General features: G+C 41.2%; 3 protein-coding genes across 3 annotated transcripts; 2 read left to right on the forward strand and 1 right to left on the reverse strand.

The window, feature by feature from the left end:
* The first annotated feature begins 1,901 nt into the window (after nt 1–1,901).
* SARC_06568 (hypothetical protein) lies at nt 1,902–5,284 on the forward strand. The gene is made up of 2 exons (XM_014299515.1): nt 1,902–3,848; nt 4,007–5,284. The coding sequence occupies exons 1-2, from the start codon at nt 1,921–1,923 to the stop codon at nt 4,965–4,967; spliced, it is 2,889 nt and encodes a 962-aa protein (XP_014154990.1). The 5' UTR covers nt 1,902–1,920; the 3' UTR covers nt 4,968–5,284.
* Nucleotides 5,285–5,732: 448 nt separating this feature from the next.
* Nucleotides 5,733–10,846, reverse strand: SARC_06569 (hypothetical protein). Its single transcript, XM_014299516.1, has 7 exons — nt 9,966–10,846; nt 9,233–9,393; nt 8,900–8,992; nt 8,331–8,476; nt 7,603–8,002; nt 6,786–6,942; nt 5,733–5,923 (listed from the first exon to the last, which is right to left on the reverse strand). Exons 1-7 carry the CDS (start codon nt 10,624–10,626, stop codon nt 5,907–5,909), a joined length of 1,635 nt encoding a protein of 544 aa, XP_014154991.1. The 5' UTR covers nt 10,627–10,846; the 3' UTR covers nt 5,733–5,906.
* Nucleotides 10,847–11,597: 751 nt separating this feature from the next.
* On the forward strand, nt 11,598–17,546 carry SARC_06570 (hypothetical protein). The gene is made up of 6 exons (XM_014299517.1): nt 11,598–12,235; nt 13,736–13,914; nt 14,790–14,882; nt 15,422–15,564; nt 16,155–16,222; nt 17,271–17,546. The coding sequence occupies exons 1-6, from the start codon at nt 11,737–11,739 to the stop codon at nt 17,492–17,494; spliced, it is 1,206 nt and encodes a 401-aa protein (XP_014154992.1). The 5' UTR covers nt 11,598–11,736; the 3' UTR covers nt 17,495–17,546.
* The last annotated feature ends 2,640 nt before the right edge of the window (nt 17,547–20,186 follow it).

Here is a 20,186-nt window from a genome sequence, read left to right on the forward strand (position 1 = left end):
TACTTATATATATATATATATATATATATATATATATATATATATAAATATAAATATATATATATATCTCGTATTGTATATAATACACTTTTGGATAAATCTTATTGATAAATTGTATATGGTTTAACATATTCATTTCTCAAGTTGTTATATTGTGCATCGTATCGTCGAATAACTTGTTCGCTAATAGCTTTACGCGCAGCGTCCGTCAGGCAGTTTTTCAACGCCGAAGATTGTAGTAATTAGTCGTAACATAGCAAAATGTTTTCTTCATCTTACTTGACAGTTCCAAAGTATCAAGTCAAAGGCAATAGTGGCGCACCTCTAGTTCATTATGCACAATTGATGAATTATACTGTTTCTGTATACAAGGAGACGGATATGCCAGGTGTTGCAATTGTGTTGAATAAACACGTATCTCTGTATACTCTCATCGAGTGCCAAATCATTGAACTGATCACTGCTGTCGACAATGGTATCAGAACATTCGGAGCTAAGTTTAGCATTTCAAACCTTGCTATAGACAGCGTCTCAAAACGCTCAGTAGCGTACTCAATGAAAGAAGAATATTACAGAGGAGTTGTTCCGATTTGTCAACACCTCTCCAGAATAACTAATATTGAAATCTCGGATATCCCATGGTTCAAAACATGTATATTTTTAATTACTAGCAGGTAAATTTTGTGAACCACTGTCAGGCGTCAGCGTAAAGATAAGTATTGTTACAGGCTTGTCAAAAATATTAAACTGATCACTCCTGTCGACAATGGTATCAGAACATTCGGAGCAAAGTTTAACATTTTAACCATTGCTTTAAACAGCGTCTCAAGAAGTTCAATAGCGTATTCAATGATTAAAGAATAAAATTAACTGAGGTGTCGTTTCTAATCGTCAACACCTCTCCAGATTAACCAATCTTAAAATTTCGGATATGCACTATGGATCAAAATTCAATACCTGTATATACATATTATTTTTTTTTTAAATTTTAGCAGGTAGCTTCTGTGAACCACTGGTCTGTCAGGCGTCAGCGTATATGTACATATCAACATATGAATGATCACAGGCTATGTATACGGTCTAAATCTGAAATCATATACATAGTGAAAATTGAGCATTTCGTGACCAATTGAATATCGTTATTCACATCAAAGATCCTGCCTCAAGCAGCCTCATTCGTTGTTTGCTTATGTGCCCCTATTTCAGTACACTATGTGTAGCGCATAGTTGTATATTTACTGTGAACACTATACAGAGGACAAACCTATGGGCTTTAAAAGGGGCAAGGTCAATTCTTAAATTTTAACCTGTGTGGTACCGAGTAGTGAATAAAGTACTGATGATGAATCGGCTCAGTCCCAGCCGCCCAGGCCCCGGCCCCAGGGCCCGAGCCCCTAGAGGCCCCACCGGCCCAAAGCCAGGCTGTGACAAAATTTGGAGCCCGTAGATCTATTATAAAGTTCACCAATTGGAGCTGTTGATCCAAAGATTGTTTTGAAATATTTTTTTTGACCAATCATCGTTTCATTCTGTGACGTATTTAGTTTCCGATGGTGAAATGCACACCAATACTGAATACGTACTGTAAAATCGTGAAAACGTCATCAAGAATGAGATGTGCTATGGATTTCGTTGCTTGAATTCTAGAAAACCAAGTAAAAATATGATAGCAAAGATATATTTTGTCAGAAACGTCTTTCGATTGGATAGCAAGCTGTAGATCCACGCATATGCTCCGGTTGCTAGAGTCTTGTTATAATTTTATTATTGTGTTTTGAGGTACTCGAATACATGCTGAAAATATGAGCGTGGTGAAGAGAATTGCAAAAGTTTCAAATTCTCGCTCGCGTATAAAGGTAAGTGACAAGCAGGTAAAGCATAACATACATACAGGTACGAATACAGTACAAATACAAAAAAATGCATAAATCAATAGTACTGACCTTGGGTCTTCTAAGCCCTGTCTTAGCGCAGACACAAACAGACTTCACAATCGGTGCAAAAACACTTATCCTTTCAGCCGGTACAAACACCACTGAGGAGTTACCAAAATGGGTACTTGATTCATATGGCGTGGACTACGATATCAAAGAACTAACAACAGGTAGCACAATCACAATCCCCGCATGCTCAGAACAGTTCAATCATACAGAATGTGGGCAACAAAAAACCAATTACACTCTCAACACATTGTTTAGTCTAGAACTCATGGACAGTAATACAGACCAACCTAAATACAATTCGATCATCCTTACATCGGCCGTACTTGGCTATTTCTACTACTCGCCAGAGGACTTCAGTAAAACTTTTCAACAACGAGGGCTATCAGCAGAGCTAGAGGAAGAAATAGACACATACTGTACAGACTACGGTGTGCGCACAGTGTCCATGAGAACCGATCCAATAGATATTGCTGATGAGGGCCTCCAGAGTGCGTTAAATGGAGCCGGTGTTAGTCATCAGGGCACGGCCACACTCAAGTTTGTACCGGGCGAATTGTCCGCCTCTATGCACAACATCCTCAAGGAGCATGCTACTTTCAAAATTGGTGGCGAGATCAGCCTATCCCCGACCGAGGCGTACTGGTTGACGCCTGCGAGGATTGAACACACAGCCAACACTGACAGGCACATCGAACCCCTAATGGAGGTAGACTACACATGCCCTGATGGTTCTGCCTGTAAGAGTGTGGGCGTTTCATTGATTACACATCCCACAACGAAGCGAGAGACGCTTCATTTCCACTTCAACTCGGACAAGAACGGTTTGCACGGCTTTACCTTCGGACACATGTGGTTCCCATGGGTCACACGTGGTCTATTTTTAGGACACCGCCAGATCATCCTACAGGCGGACATCGATGACTACTACCTTGACACCGGAGTGTACAACACAACTCTCAATCGACAGGCCAAGGGCGGTGAGACTACACCACCCATGACGTACAGAATCACTGGCGAGGATCTCGAGCACCACAAGACATTCCAACAAAGGATCAACCACCAGTTTGGCACCGGTTCCAATTTCACCATACAAATGGCATTCAATGGACGCGGAGAGGGCGAATTCGGCAAGGTTGAAGCGTACGCGCCCAACTTGAATCAGGCGAGCTTCGATCTATTTGATGATTTCCTGTGGGTGACTCACACATGGAATCACATTGACATGTACTGTCTATATTCCAACTGCACAGAGGATACACAAGAACTGGCCGCTCAGGAGTTCGACAGCTGTTTCGACTGGACTTCACAGACTTGCGACTACGGTGTCAAGGATGAGCCAATCTACCTCAAGAGCGGGTATACACCATACGAATACAATATGTATGAATTGACAAGAAACCAACATTTCGCAGAGACTGTACTCAATGTAAGTGATCATTCCAAGGTTTGGTCGCCCAAGAGTATTGTCACACCTAGAATATCGGGCTTGAACTACACTGAGAGTATCCGAGCAATGCTGGCTGCTGGTATCAGGAATGCGGTCGGTGACAACTCACGTAAGGATCTGAGACAAGCCAACGCATGGCAGCCATTCGACGCTGTGGTGAAGATGGGCAAGGACGGCGTAGAACTAACCGACACCTCCAGAGAGGCATTCGAGGCGGAAATGATAAGTCTGTATGGAGTCAAGAGCATCAATGTCATCCCACGCTTTGCCACACGGGTGTACTTTGACGTATCTACCCCAACCGAGATGGCTATGGAGCACAACTCGATCTACGGCCCCAACTGCAAGACGTGCGACGCAAGCTTCCAATACCAGCACGACCTGAGTTTCCAGGAGATCATCGACTTGGAGGGCTTCGAAGTGGCCCGCAACATGCTGTCCCTTCGCACCGACCCCTAGTAAGTAACACGCACACGAACTTGTGATACGTATACGTTCCTAATCATTTCAAGTGGATGTATGCACTATGTAGTGTCCTTTCATGTTCCTGGGTGTATTGGGCCTCATACATACACTTCAAATACTTACCCATCCTTTCCCTCGTCCCTATCAACAGCATGTTCCACCAAGCCAACTTGCGCGTCAACGACATGGGATCTGGCAAAACCGCGTCCCTGCTAGAAGCGTGGATCGAGTCCTCGCTCAAGTGGGTATCCGAATACACCACCTTCTCCCTGCAGAGTTACAAGATGGACGCGCTAGCTGAGGTGTACCGCCTGCGCAAGGAACGAGACGACTGCGATATAACGGGCAAGATACACTACGCTAAGGGCAAGCCCGTCAAGCTTACAGTATCCTCCCAGAATGCATGCCAGGCCAAGCTCACCTACACCCAGACCGCTGGGTCTGGCGACTACAAACCGCTCGTACGCACACTCGCTGGCAACGTCCGTCGCCAAGCCGTGTCTGGGGGTAGCACTGAGAACGTCGACACCACCATCGATGTGGATATGGGCGGTAGCGCTAACAACGGTGTCGATCAGGAGATTGATCTAGAGGGTAGCGGAATTGAGACACCCTCTCCTGTGCCCACCCCTGCAGCCTCCGTGACACCCACCGTCTCACCATCCATGACAGCGTTCCCTACGCTGATCAGTTCACCTGTAGCTACACCTAGCACCTCACCTACCACTACCCCCACAAGTTCTGGTCAGCCGGCGCTCGCGGTTAGCCCGGCGCCCACAGTGGCACCTTCAGTCACTCGTACAAGTGCACCAACTCAGACAGACGACACAGCCACTGCTACTGCTACTGCTACTGCTACTTCTACTTCTACTGAAACAGAAACTCAGGCCTCGACGGTGGGATCGAACCCCGAGTCAACATCAGGGGAAACTGCAACCGGCACCGATTTACCTAAGACGGATGGAGCTCAATCAAATAGTGGTCTGTCTACCTTGGCTATGATTGGTATTGGGGCTGGGGCGGCTGTGTTAATACTGGTGGTGCTGGTTCTGGGTATCTGCCTGTGCAGGCGGGATGCAAGGGCCGAGGGCAAGCTCCTTGCTTCAGCTTAGACTGAATATTACTGTGTATGTGCATGTATGTGTTTACGCACATACACAACTTTTATATGCATAAGTACATACAACTCTTCTGCACGAAAATTACCGATATATGGATCGAGCGGAATGCAACATGTGCTGCATGAACGACCGACACCGATCCCAAATTCTCGCATTAACTGCGGATGACATGAACATGATTACGACTACCAACTATTGAATATGGCTACCAACTACTCTGAATTTAGAAGAAACTCTGTGAATATGAACCCGGACGCTACCTACCGAGAGAATAAAATAGGAAAACACAGAATAAAATAGAAACCAACGAAACTGTTGCTTTGCACCCACACAAACATTCCGGCTGCTTGTATGTATAATTGCACGCAGTATCCGATACTCCTACTCTACACTCCCAAGACCGAGTGCGGGCGATAGTAAGCACACGTGTACAACTAATATGTACTCGTTCGGATGCTAGAGCAGATCACACTAACGACTGCCATGCGTATATTGGTGGGTATCCATAAAGCACTCTAGTCACGTGCACATTTGCGCACCCCTTCGCGGATAAAACCAGTAGTCGTTTGGTGCTGTAGATAACATTGTTTTACCTTATGCGCTTTCCATTAGTTTTGCACTGATACGGATGTTGGGTGTGTGTGTGCTTTATGGTTTATGGGTGCGTGGGCCCATTTATGCGCGACAGGACAGTGCGTGCGCAGATGGTACACGCGCAAAGGCTAATTATACGCACAGTTCGATGTACTACGCATCTTCGCTAAATCCATTTTAATCATTTTAATCTGTTCTAAATCCATCCCCAATTATACGTGTTCTCAGCTTTCATACCGTAAGCTATGAGTTCACACAATGTCCTCTTGATATCCAAACGCACTTGCAGTATCACTTTCTGCTGTCGTGGCCGTCACAGTGTCGAGTATTCGATTCTCAGTAGAGCCTCAATTCTACGCATTCATACAGAAGAAAATATGCATGGCTCACATTTGAATATTCAGTTCGGTATTTGAAAGCCTAAATTATATAGGGTTTTAAGGTTTCCGTATTGCCGTATCAGATGATATCAGACCCTAATTGTGTAATGATCAGGGAGAGTTAAAAACTGATACGCACACAACACTGGTCACGAATTAACCATTTGTCTGCAAATTGGTTTAAAAAAACAGTGTGAGAATTGGGTAAAAGAGATACTTAAAGGGTTTGTCGAAAGTGGTCGAAAAACCCGTGGTCGAAACGGGTGTTATTGGCAATCATGCCTATGGCAGATAGATACATAAAAGACAGATAAGCTGACAACGTTCTATGTATTATACCGTCTTCATATTGCCGCACAATATCTACAACAGTCAAGCAAATTATCACAAGACAGAGGTGTGGAATCGTAACTATAGATATGTAAATGGGTACACAAATGTAAAAGTAAAGATATATACAAACATATCTGTATCCATGTTAGTATAAACATATCTATAAATGGGAACAGGAATGTAAAAGTAACGATAAATACATAAAAGTAAAGATATATATACAGATACAGACATATCTGTATCCATGTTAGTATAAACATATCTCTGTATGTACACATAAATACTCGAACATACATATTAATATGCATAAGTGTATACTATTGTATAAATAAAAAGAACAACAAAAGTCCATAGAAATGAATATATATATATAATTATATATACATATACATATACACACACATATATATATATATATATATATATATATATATATATATATATATATATATATATATATATATTATATTATATAATTGTTGATAAAACATCACACACTCACTGTTGATTATAGCCAGGCGCGCTTCCTCGATACCCGTCTTCTCTCTTGCGCTGGCGCTTATGATGTCGCTATTGGCACTCGTTGGATCAAATTCAGATAACAACACCTCTATTGGCACATTGGCAGTGACCGATAAGGGGGCGGTTGAGATGTTGAGCTGTGTATTGTAGGGATTGTGAATGGAGTTACATGGTTATATTCATAGGTGCACAAATGCACACGACAAACCGTGTGACGTTCGAAAGTGTACGCGGACACAAGAATAGAGCCAAACTGTATACCATGTATGGTGGGATATTCCAACCACGAGTGCACTTGTATGAAAGAGTGTAACGGCGTATTTTCATAGATGTATATATGATTTTGAATATATATACATGCGGACGTATACGTATTTATAATATGTACACGAACAAAACATTATCTGCATTCTATAAACAGAACAACACAACAGTGGGATAACTTTCTTCTCGCACAGTCGCCGAGACATGATCCTCTTTGGTTAGCACCACTGCAGTATGTATGTAAATACACACAACCAGCATCATTAGTATTAAAGATGTCTATACTTTCATATACACTTATATCTATGCATATAGTGCACACGAACATACTAAAACATCCTTCCTTCAAGAATGCACTGGTTTCCTTCTCTAGTTCTCCCCGCGCAGTTGCCAACTCCCCATAGTGCTTAGATAGTACCAACATAGTCCACAGACACACCGACGTCCGTGCACATCGTTGCCACTGCGAGATGAACCTATATGCCCAAGAATACAGTACAACAACACGCACAATACGTTGAACATATACGCACCTCGTGCAAGAACGCGTTGACTTCCATCTCTGCCTTTCTCCGTGCAGTCACGGAAACCTTATCTTCCTTAGTTAACACGACCATAGTCCGCAGATAGGTAAAGTCACCAACACCCAGTCCTTGTGTCTCTGCAGTTGCATGCCTACGACCTTTCCCATTCTTTCGCGCACCCGATTCTATATTTAGATCCGGCCCACTTTCGCCCGTCGTGTCCGATTTTTCTTGGGCGTAATGGAATGGATGTGGTATCATAGTGCCCGTTTTTGAGTGCGTGTGTGGGTACTTCTCGTTCGTCTGTAGATCTGCTGGGTGCCGTATCTTGGCCACTAATCGCAGCGCGAGTTTGTCAGTCTCCTTAAGCCCGTGTTCGGCAGATATCAGCACTAGCACTAGCGCGCATCTATATCAGAGCGGTACATGAAGTGAACGTGTGAGTACATAAGAAGGATTGTATATCAGTGCAATTGGTTCATGCACATATATATATACTGACTACAGAACAGAATGTACCTACCTTCCAGTAGGAAAATAGCTGCCCATGAAATTCATCCACTCCTTTTGTAGTGTCACTGATCTTACACAGAACACTGAATATATTTATAGAACAGAATATACCTACCTGCCAGTACGTATATACTCGCCAATGAGATCCAACCACTCCTTCTACTACTGGTGTCACTAATTTCACACACCCCGCAGATTCTATGTATAAGACAAAATTTACCTACCTGCCAGTACGTAAATAGTTGCCAATCAGATCCATCCACTCCTCCTTCGATGCGTGTCCGTGGCCGGGCATATCGACCAGACGGACCGTCTCGGCGTTTGCTTTATTTGGACCGACGCGAAAGAAGTTCAGTTTCTTGGTGTGCCCCTGGAGATTACATGATGCATTCGTAAGGTTAAAACATGTCAATCACTTTTGAATACGAGATACATGCAGACCTCCTCAATCTTCTTCAGAGAATATCGCCCTACAAAAGCATGATAACTTGCAAAGAAATGATCATATTCGTGCTTTGGTATCTGCCACTTGTCTAATGTATAATCAACGTACCACGAGACATGACGGCACTGAATGAAACTGAATATAGCTACCCAGCTATACGTTGCACTATGATTTCCGAAACATGCACTACAAGTTCTTCCAAGAGATTCAGTCATAACACTCATCGCAATATATATGAGAAGCATCGACCTCCCCGTACATACAGAGTCAGCCAATTCTCCAGATACAAATACGTCACAAAGAATTCAGAACCCTGATCAGATCTCCACCCCACTCTGCTGCACATACCGGTCGCTTGGCTGTCTTGACTAGTTTCTCGCGGGACATTAGTGCGTTGAGCAACGAGGACTTGCCCACGTTACTGCGACCCAAAACTGCGATCTGCAAGAAGGTTCCAAAGGTGATGTAAACAAGCAGAAATTTGGTATCCACAAGAAGTGCCCATACGATGTATCAATGATTTGTATGTCCTTTCAGTCTTCCTTGAAATACAGATGAAATTCCACAGTACATGTGAAAAGAGATTTTAGGATTTGACTCTATACGCATGTCGCAACCATTACAATATATATATATATATATATATATATATGTATAGCCAACCAAGTAGGCGCCACCTACCTCTACAGCACCTGTGTGTTTGGGTATGTGGTCCATATCAGTGCAGGATGCTACAAACTCGCAGTAGCCAGTGAATATTTTATTTGCGATGGGCACCCGGGCTCTATCGGCAACCGACAGGCTATTCGTATCCATCACATTGGATCGCTTACTTTTCTTGCCTGGTGAAGAATTAACGTTTTCAATATGGTTTTTGCTTGCATACTTGTTAGTCATAAATACTGTCCAACTTTGTAGACGCAACAGCCGGTATCTTCATTGTTCTTCATTATATGCTATCTTACCTAGAAAGTAATCAGGATACGGAATACGGTTGTTTTCGATACTCATTTCGATAAAACAGACTTAATGTCCACAAAATTTCATCATTATTACGTTTATAGGAAACACTACCTGCAAGGTGTGTTTGTATACCAGTGGACCTGGCTGTATATACAGAAAAGCCTAGATGTTCGCAGTAGACCTTTACACAAACGCATATGTGATCAGTTTAAACAACACATTTGCACACAAACCATGCGTACACAAACCATAGCCCTGAAAATGTTGTGTGCGTATACGTCCCTCACAACACGCACAAGGCTTACTGTGTACAAATTGACACATGTCCATATGCTGCCACATACACATACATACATACATACACATACTGAACACATACAAACATACGTATACATATATACAGACATACATACGTATACACATCTACATACATACATACATACATACATACCAGTGATAATCTTCGTATTCCAAGCCTGTTTATCCTTGGTCACACCTGGCGCCCTTTGTTTGGTACCCTTTAACTTTTGCGAAGGCGCGCTCGAAGGACCAGCATAGGACACCTTTGCCACACTGCCTGACATGTTTTTGACACCTCTGGCCTGAAGCACGTGTACGCCAATACCTCTATCCGCGCATAGGTGTGTTCTTAGTAGTGGTACTCTGCATTGTGGTGTATTGCAAGAGACCACATCCATCGGGTGTGCGTGTGTGTGCATATGTGTACGTGTGCAGGTACAGGGATATGTGGTCGTATGCATTGACCGCGTGTATTTGGATAGCAGAATAGAGTTGGGTGTGCGTGTGTGTGTCGATGACAAGCACGTATGGGTGTTTGTGCGTGGTCTGGCTGTGTGTGCTTGTGGATATGAACCTCCTGGGTGTATGTACGTGTATATACCGGGTCGTATTGAATTCATATGTGCATGAATACTACGATTGTGCAATACCGTACATGGCTGTGTATGTACAGATGCTATACTTGACATCATCGAGTTGTGTGCATGACCTGTGTGTGCGCGTGTGTGTACACGCAGACATAGAGGCCTGTATCCCTGCGTGTACGTATAGGCACATTGTGAGCGTGCACTTGCGAGGCCGTGTGCATGCATGGTGTGCCTATGTTATACTATTCGATTACTTGGTATAGCGATGCGTTTATTACCTACACAGATCGTTCGTAAGTGTGTTGAAATTATTGCCTAATTGGATCCAGGTACTGACGATACGTAATAGAAGACAATAATAGCGGGACAGATTTTGCGACTAGTAGATGTTTAGTCAGGCGTATGAATACGGTTATCAGTTTCTAAACTATATAGATTGACACCAATTCAGGAGAATATATACTACTGTCTGTACTTGCTGGGCTTGAACGCACGTCGATAAACGATTAAATCAGTCTCACCATGCAATCCGGCATAATACTTCGAAACATATAGTGATTTGAACCATCGATATATACAATACATAAAAGCTATCTTATCATGCCGTTCTAGTTGTCAGTACTGTAGTATTATTGTAAAATACACATGTTGTAGTATCATAGCGGCATAACCTCTCAGCGGCAGAACCTCTCTAAATTGAACTGGAGGCGATCTATACATATTTACATACACAGTTAATGATCAATCGCCCGCCAAAACCATTTACGTATTGTTTTTACGCTTATTCCAAATGAGTACTTTGTATTGTTGAAGGAGAGTACGGTTTCATATACGAGTACGTTTTCTCTCGTGTACGTGTTACACGCGATCGTTAGAACCGGCATTCTGTTTTACGTTATAAGGTATTCAAACCAACCCTTTTTGAGTTTCCGTTCAACGTTGTTCTAAATATTTGATATTGGTGCAACATTTAGTAGTACTGAAGTGCAAATTATATACCAAAGGTATATTAAATAGTCCAAATTCGTTTAATATATGGTTTAGTTTCTGTCTACTTCACTTCCTAAAAACCGTATACAGGGAACTACTTTAACGCAATGAGATTTGACCTGAACGGCGTCACAGGTATTCATGCTTTTGTAAAGAGCGTGAGTATTTAACAACATACTAGTAGAGTAAAAGCGATACGGCGTGTATATATATATACTATCACGGACACACACACATACACACACATATATACGAGACAAAAGTAGGTGCTACATGTATAGGTAGCCTCTTGTATATCCATATATACACACATACCTATACGCATATCTATCGATTTATGACAACATGTCACACACATTCCTGCGTACGTCCAAGAACGTGTCCCAGCGCACTTTGACGCCTCTAATGCGTGTGAGTTCGCGTATGGCGTCTACACTGTCGTCCTATGTACACCCTCTGTCTCGTAAGTACAAAGGCACGCAGCACAACAAAGCCGCATCTTTGCATACCCACGCAGACATGCCCTTACACACGCATATAACATATAACCACTACCACCACCATGCGCATGCGTGTGCTTGCACACAAGTACATGCTCACTCATTGACACACAAACACTCGCACGCGCGAAGCTTCACATCGAGCCCGTTGCGTCTGGATAGCTCTAATAGCGCTAAGGCATATCGTGTACTTGATAGTATGCAGGGGGAATCGACTACTCATTCACCTACAATAGAGCATGTGCGAGTCTTCATGGACAATGTGGGTGTCAATATAGACCAGGACCTCGCTCTGAGGGCTCTGACCCATCGCTCGTCTGTTCACGACCATCTAGGACTACTGGGTATGTATATATTGCTTATAAAAGGTTTTTGTGATATGTGTACCTGAATATATTGTATGGGAGTCTGTAAGGATTAGGTTGTTTGTCACAGGTGTATCTGGATGTACTGAATGGTTGTTTGGGTTGATTGAAATGTATGAACTACTTGCAGGGTTAGTTCGTGGTTTTGTTTGGTCGCAAAGGACGACTCGGAATTTATCCAAAAGTATATGCTATTCTTAGGCTTTTATTGCGATATGTGCATCTGATCAAGAAGTATTGATTGGTTCTTGGTGGGTTTTAGTTGTGGGTGAAAATGGTTATGTATGTTCGAGGAAAAGGCATACGAGAAGATATTTATACATTTTGTAGAAGTATGAGCGTGCAAAATTCAGTCTGTCAGTGTATAGTGTGTATGTGTCTGACTGGATAGAGAAATACATTTATACAATACATGTATATACATACATACACACACGCACACACACACAATTAATATATATATATGTATATGTATTTATATATATATATATATATATATATATATATATATATATATGCATCTAAATTTATAAATTTATATATATATATATACATTATACATGTATATATATAATATTTATATATATGTATAAATAATACATATATATATATATATATATATATATACGTATATATATATATATATTTACATATAATATATATGTACAAGTATGTATATATATACATATGTATATATATATTATATATATATAATATGAACATACACGCGAATCAATGCCCACATTCACACACACACGCATATATATATATATATTTATATATATATAATATGAACACTCACACGAATCAATACACACATTTACACACACGCATATATATAGATATATGTTTGTGTTTGTGTTTGTGTCAGTGCAATGTGTGTATGTATGTAAATGTATAAGTGTGTGTAATTGCATGTGTATGTATGTATATGAATACAGTTGTGCGTGTAATTATGTGTGTATGGATGTACATGTATATATTTCATTATATATATAAATGCATGTGTGTGTGCGCGCGTGTGTGTGTGTCTTTGTATATGTATAGGTTTATATTATATATATATACATATATATATGTGAATGTACCTGTATGTATCTATGTATGTATTTAGTTTTGTTTTCTTTATTTTTATAATATATATATATGTATGTATGTATATGTATGTATCTATGTATGTATTTAGTTTTGTTTTCTTTATTTTTATAATATATATATATGTATGTATGTATATGTATGTATATTTATACATTTATATGTATGTGTATGTTTGTTTGTGCGTGTTGTATATATATTTGTGTGTGTGTTTGTGACAAATATGTATATATATATATTGTGTTAGTCTGTATTTGTATGTGTGTGTATGTAAGTATGTATATATTTATGTATATTTGTATGTGTTATCATACACAACGTGTGTGATAGTTATACAAATGCATCGAAATTTTAATCGTACACCATTCTCCTATTCCTATTCAGGAAAGCGAACACTGAACATGTTCATGACTGAACGGGTTATCGAGGTATACGGCCATAAATACAAAGCGGATACACTCAAATCCATAGTCAAGTACGCCTTGGATACCGAACAGCTGGTCCGAGTCACTGAAAATACAGGACTACGCAACGCAATCACTGTGTCTAAAGGGCGACGCGATGTAAGTACACTGGACCATGCACGCGCGTATATTATATATAAATATATGTATCTATATATCTATATATTTATATATATTTGGGTGTGTTTGTGTGTTTGTACACACATGAACAATTATATATATATATATATGTGTATATGTACATATATGTATATTTATATATATATTTATATATAGAGAGTGTGTGTTGCGTTTTTCCCCTGTGTTTGTTCTGAGTGGTTGCAGTCTCCCACTGGTTGCGTATGATTGGTCTTTCCCACCGAGGGAGCGGATGTATGGCCCGTGTTTGCCAGAGGTACACCCTGTTCATGTTGTATACTATTACCAGTATTGTTGTTGTTTCGAAATTTATACTCGATACTCGTACGTATTGGCTGTTGAATCGCTTGCTCCCTATTGTTTGGGTGGTGGGCCTGACCCACCACTGTTACCGTTGATAGGGTTATTCGTGGACGGGCGTATGCTATCATTTCTACGTAGTCTCTATTTGAATAATCAACGTATGTGTGTACTCTAATTGTGTATTCCGATAAGCGCAGTGTGCGTCTACATTGGTGTATGTTCTAGCTTTTAACTCTGGCTACAACGTTGCAGACGGTGTGTATGCGAAGATTCATGCATGTGGAACGTCGATACACTCACCAATATATATACACGATCACTTTGGTTGTGGGTTTACTGCCCACACAAAAACCAATTATGGCATTTCTCTAATTGGGAAGTTAAATGCAGATCTTCTGGCATGATGAGACATGGCTTTCTTCGTTCGATTATGAATTACCTACTCTTCCTTTGAAAATCGGTATTGTATATATATATATATATTCATACATTCGGATGAATAAACCCACACGTCTTTCGCCATACCAAACCAGATGCGAGGGACGTATTGGGCCCCTGAGTTCATCAGTGACCGGGTGGTTCAGTCCGCATTCTTTGCCTTTGTGGGGGCTGTGTATTCCACACAGGTATGTATAGCTTGGAGTATCACTATGTGTACAGTATCTGACTGAAAATTGTACTTGTTGTGGGGACGGATACTATCATATACGAGTGCTGGTATGATGGAACATCTTTGATTATTGTTTCTTGTGCACCATCGATAGGTGCGTGTATACAAATTTAAATATGTATGTGTGTTGTGTCTGTGTCCGTGTCTGTGTCTTTGTCTGTGTCTGTGGCATTTAAAATACGGCAGACAGTCACACTTTTAATTTTAAAAACGTGTTTGAGTAGTTTTATGAGCGTATGTCACATCTGACGCATAGCAATCTGTATCGGCCTTTGCTTTTTACCTATTTCTGAAAAGCTAACCAATATTCTTTGCCGACAGCGATTATAAACTGAAGCTTTTAAACGTTATGGTATACAGTAGAGCCCAGTTGAGGTTGGCCGTTTTTGTCGGACCCGTTTCTCACTTTCTTCCGAAAACGCACTGCAATACGCCTATCAATCCTCAATGGCCGATATTGACTTCGTTGCCTTTTCTATTTTATGTCCTCTATAGGGCCCAGCGGAGGTGCAGCGGTTGGTTTCGAATCTACTATTCACCTCATATGAAGACGTCGAGACCGTGCTCAAGCTTGCCAGCCCCGCTATCACGCTCACCTCCATCTGTCGAACGGATAATATCGCCGATCTCACTGCCACGTATGTACACGATTCATAGTTGCGGTCGTCTACACTGTAGACAACATGTATGTATATTTATGCATGGGTAGCTGGGTATACGCACGCAGGTTTGTCCATATCCACATCATGTCACTTATCTGTGTGAGTTTGAATGTGTATGCGTATATATATAGATATGTATAAAGATATGTATATGTATATATATATACATATATATATATATATATTAATTTCTCCAATATACTGTTGCCCGGGGTCTCGTAGCCAAAACCGGAGGGGGGGGACAAAATCGACGAGCGACAAGTTTAGCGTGTGAAATTTATTATTCTTTCGGTGAGCCAAACGGGGTTCTCTTATTGTCATTCCCACTTTGAGTATTCTGACACTATTTCATCCTAAACTGGGTTGTCTCTTTGTCATTGCCGCTTTGAGCATAACTACCACCGACACCAATGCATCGATTACTGGCACTACTTGCCTCGAAAGGGACGAGAAGTGACCCTTATACAAAGCGGGTCGGACGAAAATGTGAAGTAAAGTAAACTGGACACAGAAACGGTCTCAGGGCTTCCTGTCTTATCCCTACTATTCTCTCTGATACTCTGCAGCGCCACTACGCTCTCTGGGGGTCTGCATCAGGTGGACATTAAACGGGGTGATACCGTGATCGCCAGTGGTAAGTCGTTGTTCAACCGAAGACTACTGTGACTTGTGTATATACGTTCATCTCTCCTATGTCCAACTCGTACTGCGTGGATGTGTATGCAAGCGATGCGTTTTACCATACCAAATACGTAATCATACATAGGCCCATAGCTAGGCGGTTTCGTTTTGGCTTTTTTAGTTTTTTTAGTTTTTTCCTTGACCTAGAGGCAGATTCCTGAACAGCTGCTCACAGTATAAATATAATATACGTCACCGTTTGGTAACCAGCGGTATGAGTGTATTCAGCAGCACATACGTATTCCGTATTCCGGTTAGTATATTACAACCTGTCTATGTGATTATTCGTACTAACGCAGAGTAACCGTGATATGTGAGATGCTACTGTATTGTGCGACGCATTCCAATATTTGCGACATACGCATACGAACCCAAGTCATCCTTCATATACCTATATATACATTTACACACACAAATACGCACACACACACATACACACACGCACGCACATATATATATATATATATATACAAACATATATGTATATATATAAATACAAACATATATATATATATTATATATATATATATATATAAACCCTTACCACGTCCTCAGCATGCAGCCTACATCTTCGTTAGGACTACTCTCCGATATATAGACTGCCTCTAAAAAAATACTTGCATACTCAGACCTTGTAGCCCAAATGACAATTGACTTCATATCAAGCGCATTCCAGTGTACACATCCTTTATTTATATACGTCTCATGTTTTCACCTGGCTCATCGATTACATACTCTCAAACATTCCATATTTATATACATCCCGGATGTCCACCTGATTCTTCTTTTACCTACGCTCACACTTTCCGTATTTATACACATCTCGTGCCTTCAACTGGCTTATCTTCTACTTACTCTCGCACTTTTCATATTTGTTGACATCTCGTACCTTCACCTGGCTTATCTTCTACATACTCACGCACTTTACATATTTGTTGACATCTCATATCGTCATTTGGCATATCGTATACCTACTCCCGACTGTACACGAACTCTCGCAGCGAAAGCCCGGAGTATCAAAACCGCACGCACGAGTGCACTCAGCGCGGCGCTGCAGAGTGAGCCTTTCGCTACCAGAATGCCCCAGATACCTCTCCACACCGAAATGGGGTTCGAAACTCTACAGGATCTGAACATGGACACCAATATGCGCGATATGGATGTGATCGTGGCAGAAAAGCACATCGCTCCTGACGAGGCGGGAAAAGCTCATGTTGAAGAGTAGATCAGATGTGATATGTATAGCGACCCAATGGAGATTAAAGGAATTGAGTGTATTCAGTGTTGACCTATGATTTCGTATGGTGAGATGTTATTAAGGTGTACTATACATGGTATAGTTGTGGAGTTTAAATTGGTTGGTTGTCGACGAGACGCTAGCGGGAGACGGGTTGGAAACACATCATGTAGCTATGCTTAGAAAAGGCACGAAGAGAAGGGAGCTTGTGTGAACACAATATATGTGTGTTTCTTGCGCACGTGGTGTCTCACCCGTGTATTGTAGTGTTTTATTGACTAGTCTTTGACGCCACACCCATCGCTCTGTCGAGGCTAGATGCGCTATGGAAATTAAAGTCATACTCATTTCGATAGTAACCGCGCACATACATTGTTACGTTTGGTTTGCGAGTGCTGTTTCGCATACATCGATGCATGATTCAATCGGTATGAAACATGACAACAATATGCTGTTGTTGCTTTTTTTACAGAAGCTACACTGTATTTCAATCGACACACCAGACAAGACGTCTGAGTACCTGGTTGTATCACTGTTGAAGCGATGCATGCAACTGTATTTGTACTATCATACATAGTTTCGTCTCTATCGTTCTACAAACCAAATATTTTGTTGTTTTTGTTTGTTTGTTTTTAAACCAAAACAAATTGTAAAACAAATTAAAACTGCGTCATCAAATATAAATTCCGATTAGTGACGCAGTTTGCGATGAGTATGTAAATATTTAAAAAATCTGTAAATATTAAAAATATAAAAAACTAAATAGGAGAGAATGCAGCAACCTGAAACTCAAACTTGATTCCGCTCGAGGGTCGAGACTCGTGACCCTCTAGTAGGCTCTCAGCCTTCTCTCGCCTGTAAAATATGAATTCATGTCCAGAGGGCCGTGTAAATATTCTAATTTTTTATTCCGTATGTAGATACATCAATCTATATAGTACTGATTGAATCGGATTATGTTGCTGCTTTAAATTGTTTTATGCAATCGCCTCGACTCCACTTCACATTATCAACAGCCTTCACATATACATAACCTAAATATGCCTGTCGTATCTAGATCAATGTGCTTCCTATCTGTGCTCGCATTCGCGATTGTTAAAACATCTTTTGAGGCGAGCTGCGGCTACCGTGTCCAATCATCGTGTGAGTACAAGGGTGTATAGACCTATCATTGTAGACAATGGTACAAAGAGGACACTAAGGAATGCTACTGCCGTAGCTCTTAAAGTGGACCAAGTGTAGGGACTTGTACAAACCAGAGGCGCCCATCGAGTGTGTGAAGGCTTATGTGGAATGTGACTACCGCACCGAGCTGTGCAAGCACGAGAAGTGCTGCGATGGAGATTGAAAGGCAATACGCAACGTGATGCAAAAAGCGTGTGGATCCAGCGACCAAATGTAAGTTAACTAAAGTCAAATGTGACTATGGGTATGGGCTATATGGGCGAACTAAGTGTTGCGACTGTGATTACTGCGAGGACGGGGTGCCAAAGTGTAAGGAGACCTGCTGTGAAAAGAAAATTGATCCTCCAGTCAAGTGTATGGATACTTATGTCGACTGCGAAAATGGCTACGAACTTCTTGTAAATGAGCAATGCTTTGATAGTGACTACTGTGAAGACTGGATCCCGATGTGTGACAAGAAGATTTGTTGCGAAAAAAAGACATCCTCCAGTAAAGTGCAAGGATGCATATGTCGACTGCAAATACAATTTTGAGTTGCCAAAGCACGAGAAGTGCTGCGATAGTGAATACTGCTGCGAAGACTGGGTACCTAAATGTAAATAACGAAGAGACTTGCTGTGAAAAGATAATCACACCATCAGTTAAATGCAAAAACTCCGATGTCGACTGCGAGTATGGCTATGATCGGCAAAAGAATGAGAAATGTTGTAACTGCGTTTACTGTGAGAAATGGGTGCCAAAGTGCGACCAGGAAACTTGTTGTGAGAAGAAAGTAGAGCCCACAACTATGTGCAAGAACGCGGACATCAAGTGTAACTGCAACTACAAACTGAAATGGAATCAAAATGTTGCGACAACGATTAAATACTGCGAAGTTTCATTGCCCAAATGATACAAGATATCATGCTGCGAAATAAAAAAGAACAATTATAAGTATTAAATACATCAATATTGGTTTTCAAACGTCGAAGGTAGGTGCGAAGTGACAAGAGCTCAGTCCCTCTCTCCCCCTCCCCCCCAAAAGGGTGGTGGGCCTGAAACAAATCTCCATTTTGAACCGCCTTATATGAACAATATCATAGTCATGTCATAGGCGACGCTTCCCTACCTATGTGCGACAAGACGTGTATTGAAAAGTAGGAAGTCAAGAAATACTAGAAGTCACCTTATTTTAGTCCTACAGAAGTGGAACAAGAAATCTGGTCACCGAATGACGATACCAAGTTTACGGAAACTATACTTTACAAGAGGTATATATTTGAAATTGAGATTGAAATAGCTATTTATTTACAACGATGCAACAATGACGGAAAATTTGAGATGTCTGTTTATTTGCACAATTGGCCATAGCCTCTTTTGAAAAAAGAACACAGAAGAAGGCTATGTTATCTTCAAATTCTGCCTAGCCCACTTTATAAATTAGAGGCTTTTGCAGCTTGCACTTTTTCAACTTTGCATCTTCACGGCGACAGGACGCCCTCTCGCGTTGAAAATC

The sequence above is a fragment of the Sphaeroforma arctica genome (genome assembly GCF_001186125.1).
Source record: "Sphaeroforma arctica JP610 unplaced genomic scaffold supercont1.474, whole genome shotgun sequence".
In the NCBI taxonomy this organism is placed as follows: Eukaryota; class Ichthyosporea; order Ichthyophonida; genus Sphaeroforma; species Sphaeroforma arctica.

Bases quoted from the DNA above. Each gene is read 5' to 3' on its own strand.
- SARC_06568 (XM_014299515.1), top strand. From the start codon at position 1,921: ATGCATAAATCAATAGTACTGACCTTGGGTCTTCTAAGCCCTGTCTTA. The intron at 3,849-4,006 runs GTAAGTAACACG...CCCTATCAACAG, and splicing joins TCCCTTCGCACCGACCCCTA to CATGTTCCACCAAGCCAACT.
- SARC_06569 (XM_014299516.1), bottom strand. From the start codon at position 10,626: ATGCATGCACACGGCCTCGCAAGTGCACGCTCACAATGTGCCTATACG. The intron at 8,993-9,232 runs GTAGGTGGCGCC...ACCTTCTTGCAG, and splicing joins AACACACAGGTGCTGTAGAG to ATCGCAGTTTTGGGTCGCAG. The intron at 6,943-7,602 runs GTGCGTATATGT...TACAATACACAG, and splicing joins TCAACGCGTTCTTGCACGAG to CTCAACATCTCAACCGCCCC.
- SARC_06570 (XM_014299517.1), top strand. From the start codon at position 11,737: ATGTCACACACATTCCTGCGTACGTCCAAGAACGTGTCCCAGCGCACT. The intron at 12,236-13,735 runs GTATGTATATAT...ATTCCTATTCAG, and splicing joins CGACCATCTAGGACTACTGG to GAAAGCGAACACTGAACATG. The intron at 14,883-15,421 runs GTATGTATAGCT...TGTCCTCTATAG, and splicing joins GGGCTGTGTATTCCACACAG to GGCCCAGCGGAGGTGCAGCG.